The sequence below is a fragment of the Toxotes jaculatrix genome, chromosome 2 (assembly GCF_017976425.1).
Source record: "Toxotes jaculatrix isolate fToxJac2 chromosome 2, fToxJac2.pri, whole genome shotgun sequence".
NCBI classification, from domain to species: Eukaryota; Metazoa; Chordata; class Actinopteri; family Toxotidae; genus Toxotes; species Toxotes jaculatrix.
In genome coordinates, this window is record NC_054395.1 from 21,349,889 (window position 1) to 21,368,674 (window position 18,786).

At 39.0% G+C, this 18,786-nt stretch overlaps 2 protein-coding genes and 1 long non-coding RNA gene across 3 annotated transcripts; 1 reads left to right on the forward strand and 2 right to left on the reverse strand.

The window, feature by feature from the left end:
- Positions 1 to 6,897: 6,897 nt before the first annotated feature.
- On the forward strand, positions 6,898 to 9,061 carry LOC121197388. The gene is made up of 3 exons (XR_005896243.1): positions 6,898 to 6,981; positions 7,379 to 7,460; positions 8,932 to 9,061. It is a non-coding gene; the product is annotated as an uncharacterized LOC121197388 (long non-coding RNA).
- On the reverse strand, positions 8,023 to 13,246 carry abtb1 (ankyrin repeat and BTB (POZ) domain containing 1). Its single transcript, XM_041060970.1, has 12 exons — positions 13,023 to 13,246; positions 12,314 to 12,376; positions 12,165 to 12,220; positions 11,887 to 12,031; positions 11,507 to 11,666; positions 11,316 to 11,361; positions 10,847 to 10,963; positions 10,553 to 10,665; positions 10,373 to 10,471; positions 10,085 to 10,252; positions 9,780 to 9,980; positions 8,023 to 9,172 (listed from the first exon to the last, which is right to left on the reverse strand). Exons 1-12 carry the CDS (start codon positions 13,076 to 13,078, stop codon positions 8,966 to 8,968), a joined length of 1,431 nt encoding a protein of 476 aa, XP_040916904.1. The 5' UTR covers positions 13,079 to 13,246; the 3' UTR covers positions 8,023 to 8,965.
- An 828-nt stretch (positions 13,247 to 14,074) lies between these two features.
- Positions 14,075 to 17,996, reverse strand: LOC121201188 (deoxyribonuclease gamma-like). The gene is made up of 10 exons (XM_041066895.1): positions 17,819 to 17,996; positions 17,623 to 17,705; positions 17,165 to 17,253; positions 16,983 to 17,069; positions 16,780 to 16,892; positions 16,345 to 16,457; positions 15,906 to 16,063; positions 15,690 to 15,786; positions 15,453 to 15,585; positions 14,075 to 14,867 (listed from the first exon to the last, which is right to left on the reverse strand). Exons 2-10 carry the CDS (start codon positions 17,701 to 17,703, stop codon positions 14,746 to 14,748), a joined length of 993 nt encoding a protein of 330 aa, XP_040922829.1. The 5' UTR covers positions 17,704 to 17,705; positions 17,819 to 17,996; the 3' UTR covers positions 14,075 to 14,745.
- Between the last annotated feature and the right edge of the window lie 790 nt (positions 17,997 to 18,786).

An 18,786-nucleotide genomic window follows, 5' to 3' on the forward strand; every position in this document is an offset into this window, starting at 1 on the left:
CATGAGGTTCATACTTCTGGTTTTTAGTGAAAAGTTATAACATTAATTAGATATGAAATTTGGTGCACACAGACAGGTTTCACACAAGACATTTTTACGTGTGATAGCAGAAAAAGCACAGTTGTAACTAATGGCATCAACAATGGCTCCGTTCCATTTAGGTATCACAGTAAGCCATGACACTGAGCCAGTATGCACAACATTTGGACCCTGAAACTGATACACCTGTTGGAATGGGGACATGGTTAATGATTGTTGTTAACTGTTTATTGAATGTGAGATCAGTTGTCACTTACATTTTCAGTCTTGCAGTGCGGCACGAAGAATCTATTTGTGTGTATGAGTCATTTTTTGCCAAATAAGTTTTACAGTAACATGAGCTGCTGCAACTCTGTTAGCACTCACTAGCTAATGTGAAAATGAACTCTGCGTCTGGATACAACTAGGAAACATCAATTTTCTGATACTTTACACCTCACAGTGCTTTTAACATGACTGTAGACTCTGTCTTGTCTAGAAATAAATGATCACAAAGTCTAACCAGTCAGATTGAGTTTTCACACCCTGGAAACCAAAAAGGTCTTAATAGCAGTTTATAACATCATCACACAAAATAAAAACATTTTCTATCTATTTCAGTGGAGCACACATCTGAAAGACTTGTGTATATAGTTCACTGTGGTTTAGTATTGTCTTAATCCGGAGCATCAGCCATGCCAAACAGATGGCACGGCCACGTGTTTGTATGTCATGTATTGAAGGTAAAGTGTCTCTCCAGGTGTACCAAGGTGGTGTCCACTAATACAAATCACGATGTGTTAATTAAAAGGTCATCATGAGTGACACTCTAAACAAATTGTCATCTCCTGTCAACAGCGAGACTCTTGTTTTCACCATGAAGGTAGACTAGTGCTTAAAGATCAACTCTGACTGCATTCCTGATTTAAAAACAGGAAGTGAGGGCTATGTAATGTTGAGAATTACCAAATCACAGAGCTGTTTCTATACTGAACTAGAGATTAAGCAAAGCATTGTGCAATCTTGTCATGGAAATACACAAAAATCAAATCACAGGAAAGAAAAGACCATGTTTGTTCCTTATTTTTATGCTATGCATGCTTTTACTCAGATATTTCTTCATTAACCTTAGAAGCAACAGTCTGTGTCAGTCTTATAAAGCAAAGTATATTTCAAAGCCACTTACTCCCCTCGAGTTTCACCGATGGTTTCACCCTGCAGAGAACAAAAGCTCTGTCAGCAGGACAACTGCTTTCTGATGCCTGAGGGTGAAACGGCCAGGAAACAGGAAAGTGAATGACAAAAAAAAATGCAAGTTTGGACGCTCGCTGTTTGTAACTGTGCGAAAAACACCCTTGAATCTAAAGTAGGTGGACACACACAGGGGAGAAAAGCTTTATGTGCATCATGTCACATTAACTTAGAATCATATGGTTCTACAGTATCTAACCTTAGGTTTGTTTCAGCTTTGGTGCATTAATGGTTCTGTAATTTGAAATATTCATTAAGTTTTTTCAGATTGGGCCAGCACTTGTTAGAATCTCATTCACCTTAATTCTGCAAATTAAAAATAATTCCAATGAAGTTTTGTTATTGTGAAATACAGAAATTCTTCCATGGTGTAGGGGCAAGAGTGAGATGGCTTTCAACTTTTGTCTTATTCTATAATGAAGACCTAAAATACTGTGACAGAAATAATGTTCTATCATGTTCTATACTGTGCTACTTCATGGGCAGCAAACACACAATGGTGATTGTGTATCACTGACAATGACAACACTACAGCTACTACAAGCGAAAAAAAAAAACAGTAGAAGCTGAGTTGGGAGCAAAAAGGAGATCAGAAAAGAAGAACAGCAGACAAAGGGTCAGTACAGAAAAGATACAGAAGAAGGAAGAAAAATAGGAACCATTTAAAAGAGAAAAGTTGTTGCATGATTCTTTTTCATGATTTTGATCTGCATTGTTATAAAGCGTATTATCACTTCATATCTATCAGCGGAAATATTAATGATGACATGACCAAATGTTTTTGCATTGAAATTTCAAGCAGGATGTTAAAGTGTTGTCTTACAGTAATTAATACTTTTATCTTATGTACTAAAACAAACACACAGCCTTTGCAGACGCAGACACTCATAACTCCAAGGTCATGATTTGTCATCCCTGCAGCGGGTTTGATGTTATCTGCTAACAGAAGTCTGTCTGATTGTTTACACTGAAGAGTTCGGGGCCAGAAGTTGTTGTCCTGGATAGATTTAGCCAGTCTTTTGTTAGAGGTCTGTCTAAGGGCAGACCAGTCACATGGTAAGAGTGTAATCCTTTCTCACATGCAGACGCTGTTTGTATCTCTCAGCAGAGCTGGCTGTCTTCTCTGCTGGCAACCTTGTGACTCACCTCAGGAGGAGCATTATATTGTACTATACACAAACATACAAAGAAGACAGACACATGATGACTGATGATACCAACACTCAGACATTTATCTGATGAATAAAACTCCTGAGATTACCTGTGCTGCAACCAGGGATGCTTTGTTTTTGTGATTTGTGTAAGCAAGAGCCAAATGTATTTACTCAGCTTTTTCAGCCCGCTGTCTTTGTCAAAGCTGACTAATAAGACCACTGCTCACTTGCCTGTCTGTGTCCTGGCTGCTAATACTTCAAGGGAGCATATAAGGCTTAATCCCATATTACCGTGGCTATGTTAAGTGTAAGCATCTGACTGTCACACACTTCCAAGAGGAGCTTCCATGCAGAGCAGGAAGATAAACAGAATTCCTGGTTGATAAGTCTGAGCAGCAATCAGTGCTCATGAAACTTTATAGGCATCCTCAGCCTGCTATTTACATTACATGACACGGGGGGAAATGTGGGGGAAAGTGAATGGCTGCTGAACATCTCTCATTCAAAGACAATCCAATAAAGGGATCTTCTTGGTGAGAACCTGCCATTTAATTTAGTTCGTGTGTAGTCTTTACTGTGCCATTTCTTACGTAATGGCTGGCTGGAACAACACTACACTGGCACAAGTCCTAAGACTGTCTAATGAAATGTAAACTCAGACTTTCTGTGGTGCCAAACTAAGACTTAAACTACTGCATCTATATGTTGCATGTCAGTATTGTTGTTTTTTTTTTTTTTAGCATTTCAGTTAATGTAGGAAATATGAAAGTGGGCTATCTGTTGGAGTGGGAATGACTTTTCAGGTCAGTCTCTAGCTAAGTATGGGCTTACCACTCTCTCTCTCTTTGTCTTTTGTGGTAATCCCCAGCTAATAACAAATTAGGATATTGGCAGTGACAGCAGCAGTGAGTTATGTCTTCTGTTGCCATGGAGGACATATCAATACTCAGGGACAAGGTCGCAAATGTGCATGCCTGTCTGTCACAGAATATAGCTCAGTTATGGTTAACACCCTTAGCTGAAATCATAGACTGTGTGGTAGAAGCACACTGTAAGATCCAGTAAGCACTATAGACTGTGCATCACTCCAGTGGCTGAAAAAGTACTCCAACCCTTTACTTAAGTAAACTATACCACAATTTAAAGCATTGCACTGTGTATATTTTATACATGGGTCTTTCTTTATTCTTTTTTTAATTATTTTTTATGTCTATTTATGTATTTTCACTGAACTTGTGACCCATACATTCTTAGTGTCTTTTTTTCCATCCCTTTCCATTTGTCTCCCTATCTTTTATGGTCTTTTTTTCAGTTCCACGTGATCTCAGACTTTTGAACCTCACTGATGCATTCATGTGCACATCACTTTTCATACTGCTGGGTACTGCTTAATCTACAATAACACACATTTAGAGTAGACGTATAAAGACACAGAAAATTGAATTATTCAGGTGAAATTTAACAACCTAAAAACTATCTCAAAAAAAGTACAGTACTTGAGGAAATGTTCTTTACACTGGTATTTTTACACTGTTGTATTGAGACTGAGAAACATGCTAACTTCATTCACCACTGCTGCACAAAAACTAGCAACTAAAGCTTTCATATAAATGTCGTGGTGTAAAGGTACAATATTTCCCTCTGAAATGTGGCTGGTTATTAGTATAAGGTAACATAGAATACATAAAGCACAAATATATGTATAGAAAAAACACAAGCACGTCTTACTTGCAACAAAGCTCATGTTATCAGCTTTATGTCTGACCACCTGCAGCCTTCTCCATCTGCTCCAAACATAAAGAATCCAACATGTGAGTCACAGATAGAAGAAGATCATGGTTGAGATGAGCATGTTTGTGCCTGGAAACACAGGCAGAAAGATGGTATGAAAGACACAACTCTGTATGGTCTGTACATGTCAGATATGTGGCACCTGAGGTGAAATTTGATGCAGTGTGGGATACCACCAGCCTAAGTCAGTGTGGAGAACAGAGTAAAAGCAAACAGTGAGGGTAAAGTCTGGTGTATACTATGCATGTTGTTATTATGAACCAAACCTCCTAATATTGATCTTTATTACTAGGCATTCAATGAGGCCCATGTATCTATTAGACTGCACGTTGAGGAGTCAAACCAACACCCAAGCAGATTTCATAATTTCATTGAGAGAAAGCTGAAGGAATGCGTAGAATGCAGCGCGGTTGCTCCATTTGTCTGGTAGATTTCCACCTTTCTAGATTCCTGTGCGAAAAAAAGAGAGATGTCACAGCAGCATCTCTGTGAGTCACAGTGTGGCATGAGTCAAGAGCCAAGAGATGTTACCCTTTGCTTCCCTCTTCAAGAGTTTCTTCTTTTTTCCAGCAAAAACACATGGAAATGGTCAGAGCAAAAATGTTGTTTTTTAAGGATTGTACTGGACACATGACAGAAATATGAGTCATAACTTGGACAGAGAAATTAAAATATCTCTGTTTTAGTACAAGTCAGTGTCCTTTGTAAAGGAGCCTGCAACTTGATTTGAGGATATTCAAACTGCAAGTATACCAGTATTTTGTCATCAATTTGAAAAGGAAGTTGTGCTTTGAAATACAAATCATGAACAATCAAATGTGCAATCAAGGTGGAGAAAACAAGATTAAGAGTTTATAGCCATAACACCCTAACCCTGAGAGACTGTACTCAGACACAGCCGTGTTTGGGCAACATTTTAAAACATCCTATTAAAGTGAAAGTTTAAACCTGATAATGGTGCTAGATGAAAAGTCAGGGGTTCACCAAAGTTATACCAAAACATCTTCAGGGTGGCATGTCCTCCAAATATCAAGGAAATTCAATAGTTGTGAAGATGTTTCATTCAAACCCCCAAATTTCAACCTCATGATGGCAAAGTCATTAGGATTGTACCCAATGGTAAATGTTGATATTTGAGTGAAAACTTTGACCTGAAAATCAGAAGGATCACCAAATTCTGTGGGGTTCATCCTTGGTGTAGATCCCAAGTATCTACACCAAATCTCACGACAGTCCATAGAATCCATAGTCCTTTAAATATCCCATTAAAAGCCAAGGATTTCAACCTGCTGGTGGCACTAAAGGTAAAATCAGGATATCGTCAAAGTCAGTGGGCTTAATTCTCTGGGCACAATGAATATCCTGACGACATTTCATCTCAATCCATCCAGAAATTGTTGAAATATTTCTGTCCGGAGCAAAGTGGTGGCCCGGGCCAAAGTTACCATCCCTACAGGCATTTAAAGTCAGATGACAGTGTTGCTTTAAACTAAATCCAGTCTCACACTTTTCAGACTTCACTCTGTCCTTCTCTCACTTGGGGCCAGTGTAGAGGTGTTGAACAGGAACAAACTGAGGCACCAAGCTTCTATCATGGAGAGGCCAGTTTGACTTGTAAACAAAGTCTCCAAGGAAGCTGAATAAAATTATGAGAAATATAAAATCTTCCTATACACTGTTTTAATATCCGTTTGTCCAATCTGGAACCCAATAAACTGGACTTTCCCACCCAAGACCAAAATCACACAGAGTTACTTAGCAACAACTATAAAACATTTGTAAAGGGAGCTTGCTGGAGTAATAATTGATTGTGTTGTTTATTCTTGTCTTTTCCAACATGTAAGCCTTCGAGAAGCTGGGCTGGAGGCCAAGGTTTTTGTTGTCTAATGGATGGCCTCTGTGTTTCAGTTGAACTGCACTTTAATGTGTTCTAACCGCAGCTCTGCTCCACAGCGTCCTCCTGTTACGATTTGAGCTTACCCACTGTTCAGAACCTCAGGGCTCCATTAAGGTGCCATCCAGCTTTGTCTTCACCTCCATGACGCTTTGAAATGAGAGTGATGGAGTCCACAGGGACACCAATTATAAATTAAGAGCAAGTACAGTGACGCAAACACATACACACATTTAAATCACTGCTAACATGTAACAGTGCCTCACTGTTTATTGACCTCCAACACACCTTTTTCAAGTTGTGATGAATGAGTGATTTGAAAAATGGACAACCGCCGAATGGCCCCATTCAGAAACTGTTCCCATGAGTTCAGAGCCCTGGGGGAAGGATTTATTCGTTTCCCACAATGCATGAAAAGCTATGTTTTCTCCAAGAAACAGCCTTTCTGTGACAGGCAACTCACTGCAGCCACAATGATAATAAGCTGAGAAATGGCACCATCTTCAGGTGGTTTCCTGAACTGGATCTAGTGTTTAGATCAGGGGTTGGCAACCATGTGGCTCTTTCATCCCTCTGCTGTGGTTCCCTGTGACTTTGGAAAATAAATAATGAGGATTTCATTTAAATGTATTTTTATTTTAGTTCGTTCGTTTTTTAAAGGCAATTCTAAATTTGAGGATTACGGTGATCTTGTAACATTAAAATAAAACGTTTTTTTGTTTTGTTTTTTGTCGCTCCAAATATGCGTCACAAACGCCGCTGTGCGACACCCGGCGGCAACATTTTCAGGTTGACAGCTGACTGCATGCTCGAGTACACGTGATAAAGTGACGACGGAACACAGAAGCACACGGCATTTTTGGTTCGCTTCAGGTGGATAATTTAAGATTTTTATTTCATAAATACGAGGAGTATTCAAATAGACATTGAGTATTTTATTTTGAAAGTAAGCATTAACCAAGCGTCTTTTTTTCGGAGTTCAAAATGTTTTTGTTACATGCAGAAATAAAATTTCGTGTTCTCTGTAGCAATTCAATGGTTTCCTAAATGCAACACACTATAATTTTTTATACAAAGCATAGAGGTAAAAAAAAAAAAACAATAAAAAAGATATATGCAGTATTATCCCCATTTTAGATGTCAAAGGGGTTTTGTGGCTCCGGGTGTTTTCTTTGTGGGAGACGGTCCAAATTGCTCTTTGAGTATTTAAGGTTGTCGACCCCTGGGCTCAAGTTAATGAATTTTCATTAATGTCAATGACCCTTCACAGAGACTGGCTTCGTGTGGAACGTGTACCTGTGCTGTAGCCAGGCCAGCAGTTCTGCTATGAGAAAGACACAACGGTGAGTGCGGTAAGTGCCAAGTTGCAGTTGTAGCCACGGGAAATCATTGTGTTTAGAGTGGTTAAAGTTACTGTTCGTCACTCTTCAATTTCTAGAGAACTTAAAATTATAGCTCAACAATTTGGTTGCATTAACACGTGTTGTGTTAATGCCAAAGAAATAAATCTCTTGTTTTTGTATGAGGGCATCTCTTGACCGTCGTTTGTGATGGCTTGTTAAGTTTTGAGCAACGAGTCATGCAAATTTCTGGGAAGGCAGCAAAAGGCTATGTAAATCCTGTCTAAACCTTTCTGCTACACAGATTCAGATCTGTCCACAAATATACAAAATACAGTAGACTGATCTAGAAAATCTTATAGTAAAACATCATGCTATGAAAGCTGTGATGCAGACTGCCTTATCTTGATGCAGACACGTTCTCTTGACAAGCAAACTGAATTTGTGGGGGAAACTGTTTTCCCTGCAAACTGTGTTTTAATGTAATTGCATTCATCCAATGATTTATTTTCTTGAGCGCATGAAGCCATGATGGCATACTTCATGAGATATGTTGAATAAAACACTACTTGTACGTGCTATGTCATGTTTAATTAAAAACCAAAACCAAACACAGTTGTTTATCTGTTTTTCTAACGGCAAGCTTGAAACAAATCTTTAAATATTTTGCTGCGTTGATGGTGAACTTTACATGCAAACAGTTTAGTAACAGTTTTATTTCTTGTCCATACACATGGCAAGAGCCCTAAGCTGTTATACAGTGCAGCAGGATATAGATTTATCATTTTAAATTTACACAAAGTGCAAGAGCTTGTTGGGGAGGAGGTTAAGTGTATGTATGTAAGTCATGCTAGAGGAATGTCACTGGTCGAACAGTGAGGTGAACTACAGCTGCCACATCCAATCAAATACAAAACAAAAGCTGCAGGCAGTTCAGCAGTACTTTAGCTGCTTCTGTGCATGAAATATATAATAAACCTATATTCTATGTAACTTAAAAATAAGAAGTCAAAATTAAAAATACTTTCTGGATGAATTAACTGAAAACATACCTCTTTTTACCAATAGTTCTCAAGTGTGAGCTAGTACATGGCAAGGCATCAGTTTGCTTTCTTTCACCATCAGAATAAAACTTTGTGTTAAATTTAAGTGCTGGTACTAAATATTGTTGGGGCCAAAATACTTTTTAAAAGAGCAAGTCTAAATCTTAGCAGCTACAAATAATGCTTAGTGTAAAGTCATGCATGTGCAATGCAAAGATATTCTTTTGTTAATATCTACCAAACATCTTTTTCTCACAATTCAGTATGTCTCACTCAAGCAAACTTTTAACATAAACAGCTGTGTCTGATTATGCCCTTGTAACATCAGAACCAGCTCCTTTCAAAATACACATTTTGTACAATATAATAAAATAAAACCTACAAACATAAGCATATGTTTTTCTTTTCACTTCTTATGGGTTTTTTTCCTCACTCCACAGCAGCTGCAGCCACAAACCACAACCAGCCGACCCCTCAACAGTCAATATTAATGCTGGACAGCAGCTCCTCCAAGGCTTCCAGCTTCTGATTGGCCTCCTCGATTGCACTGTAAGTCTGCACGTTGCTGGTGATGTGGTAGCGAATGTCATCCACCAGGGGGACAGAGTCGGTCTCGTGTCGCTCCTCCAACGACGCAGCGTCCTCTTTGATAATCTCGGCAAACTCAGCCTGCTCCACCAGCTGTGACAGACAGGTATGACAGGTGATTTTATTCTGAGGCGGAGCTGAGCATGGCTGACCAGAACAACCAGATCATCAACTTCAGCTCAGAGCTCTTATATTGTGAACTGGGATCTAGCTCATGTAGCTCCCAAACACAACAACAAATGTATTATGAATTGGCCTCAGAGGTTAGTCTTGAATGTGGGTTTTGGGATAATGGTAATGATACTGTAGTGTGCAAGTAGTCCAGTACCATCATTGGTTTTTTGTTAAAGTGTTTGTTGTATTTCTATTCTTAATCCTGGTATTGTAATAGTTTAACTTGTGAAAACTTGACCTAGGCTAGTATCTATAGAACTGCCCATAATAATATCTTTTTATCTGTGTAAAAATTCTTAGAGACTTACACAATTTTGCTCTTATTCTTAAAATTAAGAATATGTAAAACCTATATTCTATGTAACACCTATGTATCGTATTGGAGAAACATCAACTAAAGTTAGCATGCTAACCCGCTAGCCCCAGTCTGCCCTGTCTCGTAATACCACTTTCTACAACAGTCGAAGATCCCAGACACTCTCCTGTTATCCAAACAAGTGTTAACACAGAGACATCATTGACCCACCCGCTCGATGATCTTGGCCATGAATTCTGTGCACTGATCCTCCAGGCGAGAGAGACGGAAAAGCTTGGCTGTCTTCCACATGTGCAGAACATTTTCTTCACATATAGTCTTAGCGAGCGTCTTCCCACAGAGACGCTTCAGCCCCGGCAGCAGATACATGTCAGCCACACACAGCACGTCAAACACGTTCTCTGTCGTTAGCTGGACATAAAGAACAACCGGTATGGTGCCAAACAATAATGTACACTGAAGAAGCATTACCTCTGATGTATAAAGAGTGTGTGCTGAAGATATTGTGCACTAACCTCTGTGTAATTGGTGTAGATGTAATACATGACGTGGATAAAAATTTCATGGGAGATGTTGTGTAAAGTTATCACTGGGGTACTGGGCTGGGACTGCAGCTGCTCTCCCTCACTGAAGTGGTCCTCCAGTAAGGCTTTAAAGTAATCACTCCGCCCGCAGAAAAACACCTTGAGAAACACACACACAATGAAACTCTGATGTTAATTTTTTTATGTGACAGGATCTGGGCAGTGTGTGAGTGTTTGTAATGCCACTGAGGAATGCTGTGTGAACTTGGTAGTTTGTACCTTATGACACAAGAAATTGTAACCATCCACTTTGAAGCAGATGTCGGGATAAGTAGGGAAGCGGTCAACTCTGTTAAAGGGAAGTTCTCCAAATCCAACCTGGGGAAAATCAACAACAAAAGGCTCATTAAAACTGTAGCTATAGTGTGTTAAAGTGCTTCGTTGCTAACTTGTCCTTACCCTTAGTTCAGTGGGCACAGCACAGTCAGCTAACTGAGCCATCTCCTCCTGAAGCTGACAGCTGTGAGGCTCTAGGCTCAGGACTTTCACACAGATTCCTGGCTTGTTGGACACTTCAGTATGAAGAAAAATATGAAAAAGAGACAGAGAGGCATCATTCAAACTGCTGAAAATGGCCAAGAGTTAAAAGAGGCATTACAATTACAATGTGCTAAGGTATGTGCAATGTGCTATTTGAAAAAGCAATACCACACATAGTCCCAGTGTAACTGTGAACCAAGAATACTGTCTTACCAAATTCATACAGCTGTTTGCATTTATTCTCCAGCTCCTCTATGAAATCTACCATCTTGCACTGTTTAGCAATTCGTCTGCAGTCCTCCACAAGGCTTATATCGATATCCATTCGTCCTGTAACATCAAGGGAAAAAAAACACTTTTTTTTTCACAAAATGTCTTTGAGCTTGCTTGTATTGTCACAGACATTTTGTAGTTTTCAGTCTGTTTTGTCTAGGTGACAATACAACAGTACCCGATGGGGGCCCACTCATAAAAACAACGCTCCATAGCGCTACTAGTGGCCAGAAACTTACATCTACCTCTTACCTTCAGAAAATTACATCAATGAGTTTCTAATTAATTAGGCATAGATAAACTTTTTTATTGACACATTAAAAATAGGAACGACTAAATTTTCCTGCAGAGCTTAAAAACTGTAATCAATGTAGAAGCCTGAATATTTGCTTCTCTAAAACACACCTACCTGTATAGAAATATTGCAGGATGGCTCCAAATGCTGCAGGGTTGATCTGAAATCAAAACAGTTTTATGTGTTTTATACAGATAGATACAATATGGCTGTGTTGTACTGTGTAATAGATGTGACAATGTAATAACAAAGCAGACAACACACAAAAAAACAGAATGAATCAGCTAGCATATATAGTTATCTACCAATGGGTGTTTGAGAGTTATCAGGCTCTTCCCTTTCCATTTGGTCTCAAACATCTCTGTGAAGTACTCTGAGCGCGCACTGAGAACACAGCGATGAGCCAGAAATGTTTGTCCATGAACCAGGAACTTCACGTCGCTGTGCTGACCCTGCTCCAGTAACCTAAGGCAAAAACATGTAAACGTCTGGATTAGATTAATGCACTTTGTGCAGGTGGTTCAGCAGATTAATGTACAAACTAGGTAAGATACTATGTTTTTGCAGTTCATTCACCTCATTTTCCTGTTTCTTTTCAACATAAACTACTGAAACAGCTGAGGAAAATGAACTGCTCTGTAGATGGATAATTTACATGAATAATTATCAGACACTTGTCTCTTACATGTGCAGAAAGTAGTTAAAATCATCCCGCTGCATGGCGCGGACACTGACACACTTATAATCTTTGAGCAGGCGTCGAACAGAATCACTCAGGGAGCCGTACATGCACCTTTCGCCATCAAATGTGTTGGCTTCACACTTGGCACCTTAAAGTAATGAAAAGAAAAAAAATCAGACGACACTACAAAACATTTCGGTTCAATTATAATGATCAACACAAAATCATGGTATAGAAGTTTCACTGTTTAGACTTTTATTATGTTGTGTTTTCAGCCTTACCACTAGCCAACAGGTACTGGACCAGCTCCTCATGACCACAGAGACAGGCATAATACCTGAAGAACAACAGTGTTCATATTTCATGTGGCTAGGATAATGATGCTGTGTTATCCAAGGAATTAGACCACTTGGGCCTAAACTGTACTTACAAAGGGGTGCTGTCCCATTTATCTCTTACATTGAGGTCCACATCTCTTTGTTCAACAAGATATCTTAGAGAGAAAAGAAAAGAACTGAGTGGTTACTGTGATGTACGGGAGTCTACATAGTCACAGCCTGCCATAAGCCGAGCCACTGACTCCCGTGTATTCAAAACATTTTCAGTGAATTCAAATAGGTGCACCTGTGAACCACAGAAGCAGGCTTGCACAAAGCTCAGTTCTGTTGCAAAATGCAAGATGGGAAAATGAACTACGTTAGCTTGACAGGTAAAACTGTGCACTGGGACTGTATGTCACAAAGCTGAAGAGGTGCCTTCCAGTCAAAGGGGAAGTCTAAGCTGTAGAGCAGGCAGCAGAAAATTCTCCACATACCACTCTCTTAAGCATCCGACACTGACAACTAGTACCTACGTTGCATCTGGAAACTGAGGAGCTGACCTACAAACGTTAGCCAAAGTTACTAGCTGGGTCATCAAAGCTAATGTTAGCAGCCCTGCCTTTGGTGTTTACATCTGCGACACTGTAGTCCGGGGCAGGCTAGATAAATGAAGGCTCATGTTTATGTAATATAGGTTTAAGAAGAGGGGGGGCTAACAATGCTAACTGCAACCATGTAAAGGAAATTAAATTAGCTTTTAGTACACTTGGGCAGAGACAACCAAGCCAAAACATCGTCAGTCAGACACCAGTTGGTTACCTGACTCTCCAAATGTCGCCCTTTCTGCAACTACTAAACAAATCGTACACGTCCATGATCCCCTCGGTGTTTTCGGTCCTCTGTAATGCATTGAGACGGCCTGTCTACTGGACAGGTGAGCGATGATCTGGTGTAGCTTCAGAGTTTGCTGGGTCGAGGCTGAGAAAGTTTGCAGGCTGTCGCAGCTTCTTGCGCGGTTGTTGACAAGCTTCTCGGGTCCTCAGTGTTTTGGTCTAAGTGGTACAGCGGTCACGTGACCACAGCGTGTCTGTTTCACCTGCTGTACAGAATATCGGAAAACAGAGCGCTTGGACGCTTCACAAGACGGACGTTTTTTTCTCCTGCAACATAAAGTTTTATTCCTTTTTATTTTTTACATCACAGAAATATCAGCCCACTAAACCTTATTTTACCACATGTCCACTTTGTAGTCACTCCTTCCCGCAGGCATGTATTTGAGTGAGCGGCAGTTCGCCTAGACGACTGTAGAACCAAGAAAATCGGAGCTGACGGCGGTCACATGAATGTACCACACGTCAGCGTTTTTGTTTTTTGTTGCTGTTCTGTTTTTGTTTTGTTTTTGTTTTTTGCCTTGTAGGTTTTCCAAAAGTCGTTTACTACAATATAACCGTATCAAAATAGCGGCAGTGTACCCTTTTCACTTTTTCACAGATCTCATAAATATGCTGTTACAGTCATGGATGGATTACTGAACGGGCAAAATGCCCAGGGGCCTGTACCACCAAGTAAAATTATGAGGCTTTAAGTTTTCCCTAACCATGATAGCTCGGGTATATCACCGTGGGAACCTATTCTGCATGGCTAATCTGTTTAGGAGCAAGTTAACGTAAGAGGATCAGATGAAAAAAACAAAACAAAACCTGACAGCCTAACTTGATCAGTCAGATCACTGGAAAAACTGGGTTATCATACCTACGTGATTGGAGGGACAGCTTACCACAATAGATAAATAAATGAAGATTGTTCCTGCTTTTTAATTGCACTAATGCACTCAATGCTTTTACATCCCTGCACCACAGAATAACATGAGGAGACTCTGTGACAGTATTTGTAAATAGAAACTATACACTTTATTTGCTTTAATGAGAAAAAGAATCCACATGCTGTTAAGTATTTCCCATGATTATAAATGCTACATTTCATACAGCTAGGTCTGGCATCAGGCGTTATTTACTTTTCTGCTCTTACATTACTTTTAACAGTTTTGTGTTCATCACATTTTCAGAAGTTTGTTCGTCATCAGACAAAAAAGAAAACAATTTGACAATAACCCCTGTGCTGATTTATAACCGTAACCTTACTTTGAACTGTAAATTATTTCTAGAGTTTCTCTAGCATCTTATTCCATTCTTGTTCTGTGACTGATTCCAACAATCACAGAGAAGCCTGTGAAGGTATTTAACAGGATACAGAACACAGAATCCCTCAGGACAATGAGGCAAGAACTGAAGAGAAATCTAGCTGCGGTAAACAAATCAGAGTATATCTCAGTTTCATCTCTTTTATCTCATTATATACTTCATTCATTGTACCTACAATGTTGCTTGTCATTAACAACTCTGCTTCTTCTGCAAAACAACTACAAAGCAAATGTGTGACCAAACCATTATATTTATATTTATTCTGAAATATAAATTCTATCAGACAAATGACAGTGAAAAACAAAAGCTTATCAAAAACAGAATCATTTCAGATCTACTAGTCATTTTTTCAGTTCCATGTTGGCAAGTCGCTGTTTTAATAATGAGATCTGAAGTTGAAGTTTTTCTCGCACCAGCAAGAGGTTTTCCTTTTGCAGTTTCAGCACATCAAGCTGCAAAGTCTCTGAGAGTAGAAAAAGACAATATTTAACACAGTATGTTTTAACTCACTGGAAATAATTCTGTACTCAAATATGTGTAACTTTGATTCAACAAAATGAAAAGCTTGTAATTAAATGGGGCTCTAAGTGGAAAAACATTGATGCAATCACAATTCAGATTTGTAGCATGAAATCAGTTTTTCTTCAATAATTATGTTATCTTGTTAGTATGAGCAGTTAATTACTGTTTTTGGTCTTTCAATGAGGTTTCTTGACAATGAGGAAAATACAGAAAGTATACCTGACCTTCAAGCCCTATAATCCAAAATTATCACCACAAAGGCAGCACTGATAAATCAAAAGTGGAAGTCCCACCTTCAAAGCATATGTTTTTTTTTTTTTTAAAGGAGGGAGGGGGGCTCCTCATAAGTAAGGCATTTAAGCTGAAGAAACACTCCCAAATTCCAAGCATTCCTTCTCATTATTTGCACCCCTGCCTTTCACAGAAGCAACACAGCACTGTAAAGGTCAAAAGAGCTGCACATCAAATACATCACTCCATGTCTGTCAGTGACAGGATAGAGTAAATTACAGTTTTTACTTATTACCTGTGACACTTTTGTTGGCTGATGTTTGCTGGGTCTCAACAATGTCACATCTCTGGTCGCTCTTTCTCATGCAGAAGGGAGGGGTGCTACGTAATTCAACTTCAACAGGGTAGTGATCGCTCACTCTCAGGGCCTGCGGGAAATATACATACTGCATGAGCAATATTACCTCTGTGAAAAAGCTATAAAGCTGCATAAATAGAGTGGATAACCTGTAGATTATGCAGACAAACTTACCATTTCTTCTGTCATAGCAAATTCTTTGTGGAAATTGAATGGCTTGGCTGAGTTTGGCACAATGGCTGCCAGCATGTCTTCTCCATATACAACAATCCTGTTAGAGAAATATTTAATTAATTCCATTAAGCAATATATAATGACATCATGTATATTTTCTTCCTGTTAAATATAATCCTTCAACTAAACCGCTAAAGTATTATAATGTTCACATGCCTGTCATAAGTGTGTTCATTTGATGTATTTGCAGTGGTGTCCACATCATCATCAATCAGCCAGTGGAAATTCTTGTCACTGCGAATACGGATGTTCTTCATTTTTTTATCTGTGACATACGCACCATCTGCATTGAAGTCCCCCAGGATCATTATGTTCTGGAGGAAATCAAGGACAGTCAGTTAAGTGCTAATAAAACTAATAAAACCTATATCCCTAAGTTGTGATTTAAGAATGCAGAGAAATCCCATCAAAGTGGCTGTGTTACAATGGTCATTTATATGTTCAATGATTATTTATGGGCCATATAATTGGTATGATATCCCCTGATATGAGACAATAAAATAGAAGCGTATATGGTTATAAATCTAATTGTAATGTCTACCATGAAAGGTGGAACAATGATGCCAAAATACTGCAGCAGGATGATGTGACTCACATCAGTTTTCCATTTGTCTTTGACCACCAGGAAGACCTCAAACAGCTCATCCAGCTCTTTCTCTGAGTCTGATGGTGTGGTGTGGACTGGAATCAGCACTATATCCTTCAGCACTGCAACAGTTTCAGTAAAAACCACAACAGCTCATCTAGAGTAAAACATTCCCCATCATGACATGATTTAAACGTGTGGATGCACATACGACATGTTGACTGGCTGAACTTGATAAACCTGCCACCTGCTTTTATTCACATGTCAAACTTATTAAGACTCACACACTTTGAAAAAACAAACAGGTCCCCATATAGACATGACTCAGACATACCACAAACGTCACATCAACAATGTTGTTACAGTGTCTACAGCAATGAAATAACAAACACACTGATACTGATATAGTAACTCCCTGTTACTCCTTGAGCTTCAGAGACTTACCTGTGTTGTGCAGTTGGAAGTGGAGAATATACGGCTCTCTTGCAAAAGCATCCACGTCATTCACCTGGTTGTCTTCATATTGATAGGAGTCAATCAAATCAACCACATCATCCCTTCCAGTAGGAAAAAAACATCTTTTAGTCCAGCTGTTTAATGGTTACATTAAGGATGTGGTGCAGTCAGGGTAAATTATTTGAAATCACCTGTAGAGAAACAGGAATTGTTCCTTGTATCTGTTCCTTCCCAGGCGGCTGCTGAGCTTCAGTGTGTAGTGATGAGTTGTGTTGACCCTGAGACATATAGGTTGGTAAAAGTGAGCACACATATGTTAAAAAGCAACATCAACAGTATTTGCTTCATTCAGAAATGAAAAATGTAAATTCACCTGTTCAACTCCTCAAAGAACAGTTTAACAGAGTCTCCACTCACATCCACTACCTCCAGGATCACTATAATGTCATATCGAGATGCAATCTATTAAAAACAAAAGCAAGTAAAAGTGTGAAGTTGAGAGGACAGATAGGACACATTTTAGCCTTTTGAATAAACCATGCCACTCAGGATTTTTTTCCCCATATGAACATGTGACAGCTTCATCAGAAACAGCTATAATAACAGAGGAAAATCAATGTATAAGATTTAATTTTCACACTTAACAATGCCACTTATTTGTTCCTTAAATTACGCCGTAGTCACTCCTTAGTTGCTTCCCAGAATTAAACCCTTGTATTTATTACTGAGTTTTCACTGTGCACTGTTTAAACCAAAGCTCTCACTTTCAAATAAACCACTGAGAGTTGCTGCTTTACTGTGCCTCAACAATGCCAATGAGATGAGATGTACCTTAACCAGAGTTGACAGGATGTCTGGATCTGAGACTTTTGTCAGTCCGAACCTTTGTACGTTGAATGAAGCTATCTTCATGTCTGACAAGAAAACAGCATATTTTAAAAATTGTGTAAAAAAAAAAAGAAAAAAAAAAACGTTTTGAAAATAATCCACTTTTTTAAAAAAAAACACAGCACAGACTTTTACCTACCTCCAATGTTGTTGTGTAGATGGCACAGCTTCAGTGGCACACCGCCATGGCAAACCTGAAGAATAAACCCACACTTGATCACATAAGACACTCATTACACTATGTGTTTTCTTAAGGGAAGGCTGTGATTGGGCAATCGGTCTCAACAGGGAAACAGTTACCGTTTGGAAAGAAAGCAAAGACTGAGAGGACAGACCAGTTTTATTCTTTACAACCGGCTGTCACCAACAATGATTAATGACGTTGTGATGAAAAGAAAACGGAAACAGATGCAGCTGAAGTATAATGTTTGCGTCTGTAGCAACAGTTACAACATTTTGACTCAATCTACTTTTCTCTGTGATCTTAACTGTTATAAGGCAGAAAAAGACTGAAAACCTGCAACATTTCACAAATATTACAGAGTTTATAGGGTTCACTAATAGAGCTGTGATAAATAATAAGACTCTTTTGAAGAAAGTGTATTGTACATGATTTTATGATGTTTGGGCACATTTTGTGTGTAAACTATAAATTTGGTATATCATTGTTTTGTTTTGTTTTGTTTTTAACTTAAGCAACTTTTGTGGGCTTAATTTTTTCTGAAGGACTTGTGACAATACTACTGTTTAAATCACTTGAAACTTCCACAATAGTTACAGCTACTGTGACCTGATGTTTTAAAAAAAAATCTGCCTCCATCACAGCTCATTCAGCACCACAGTACACTATGCTGTAATCACATTTGGGTAAAAAGCCAATCTAAATATTTATTCTGATTCCACACGTGCTCTGATTGGTTTTGATAGATCCAAATCATTTAATGTATTGTTTAAATGCAACATGCCTGAAGCCATGGAGCAGGCTTGGATTCCATCACAACAACAGAAACAATGCAACCTTTAGAGTTGGGGTAGGAGGGAGAACCAGTGGCATGCGTCAGACTGGTTTACCCACATTGGGGAGCCACATAACTTCACTATCGCGCC

What these genes read in the sequence shown, in the direction of transcription:
- abtb1 (XM_041060970.1), bottom strand. Translation starts at nt 13,078, where the DNA reads ATGGACGTGTACGATTTGTTTAGTAGTTGCAGAAAGGGCGACATTTGG. An exon ending in AAATGGGACAGCACCCCTTT is followed by an intron (nt 12,221 to 12,313) that starts GTAAGTACAGTT and finishes GTTGTTCTTCAG; the next exon opens with GTATTATGCCTGTCTCTGTG. An exon ending in TCTACACCAATTACACAGAG is followed by an intron (nt 9,981 to 10,084) that starts GTTAGTGCACAA and finishes CTTTATGTCCAG; the next exon opens with CTAACGACAGAGAACGTGTT.
- LOC121201188 (XM_041066895.1), bottom strand. Translation starts at nt 17,703, where the DNA reads ATGAAGATAGCTTCATTCAACGTACAAAGGTTCGGACTGACAAAAGTC. An exon ending in TTCTTTGAGGAGTTGAACAG is followed by an intron (nt 17,070 to 17,164) that starts GTGAATTTACAT and finishes TATATGTCTCAG; the next exon opens with GGTCAACACAACTCATCACT. An exon ending in AAGACAAATGGAAAACTGAT is followed by an intron (nt 16,064 to 16,344) that starts GTGAGTCACATC and finishes GATTTCCTCCAG; the next exon opens with AACATAATGATCCTGGGGGA.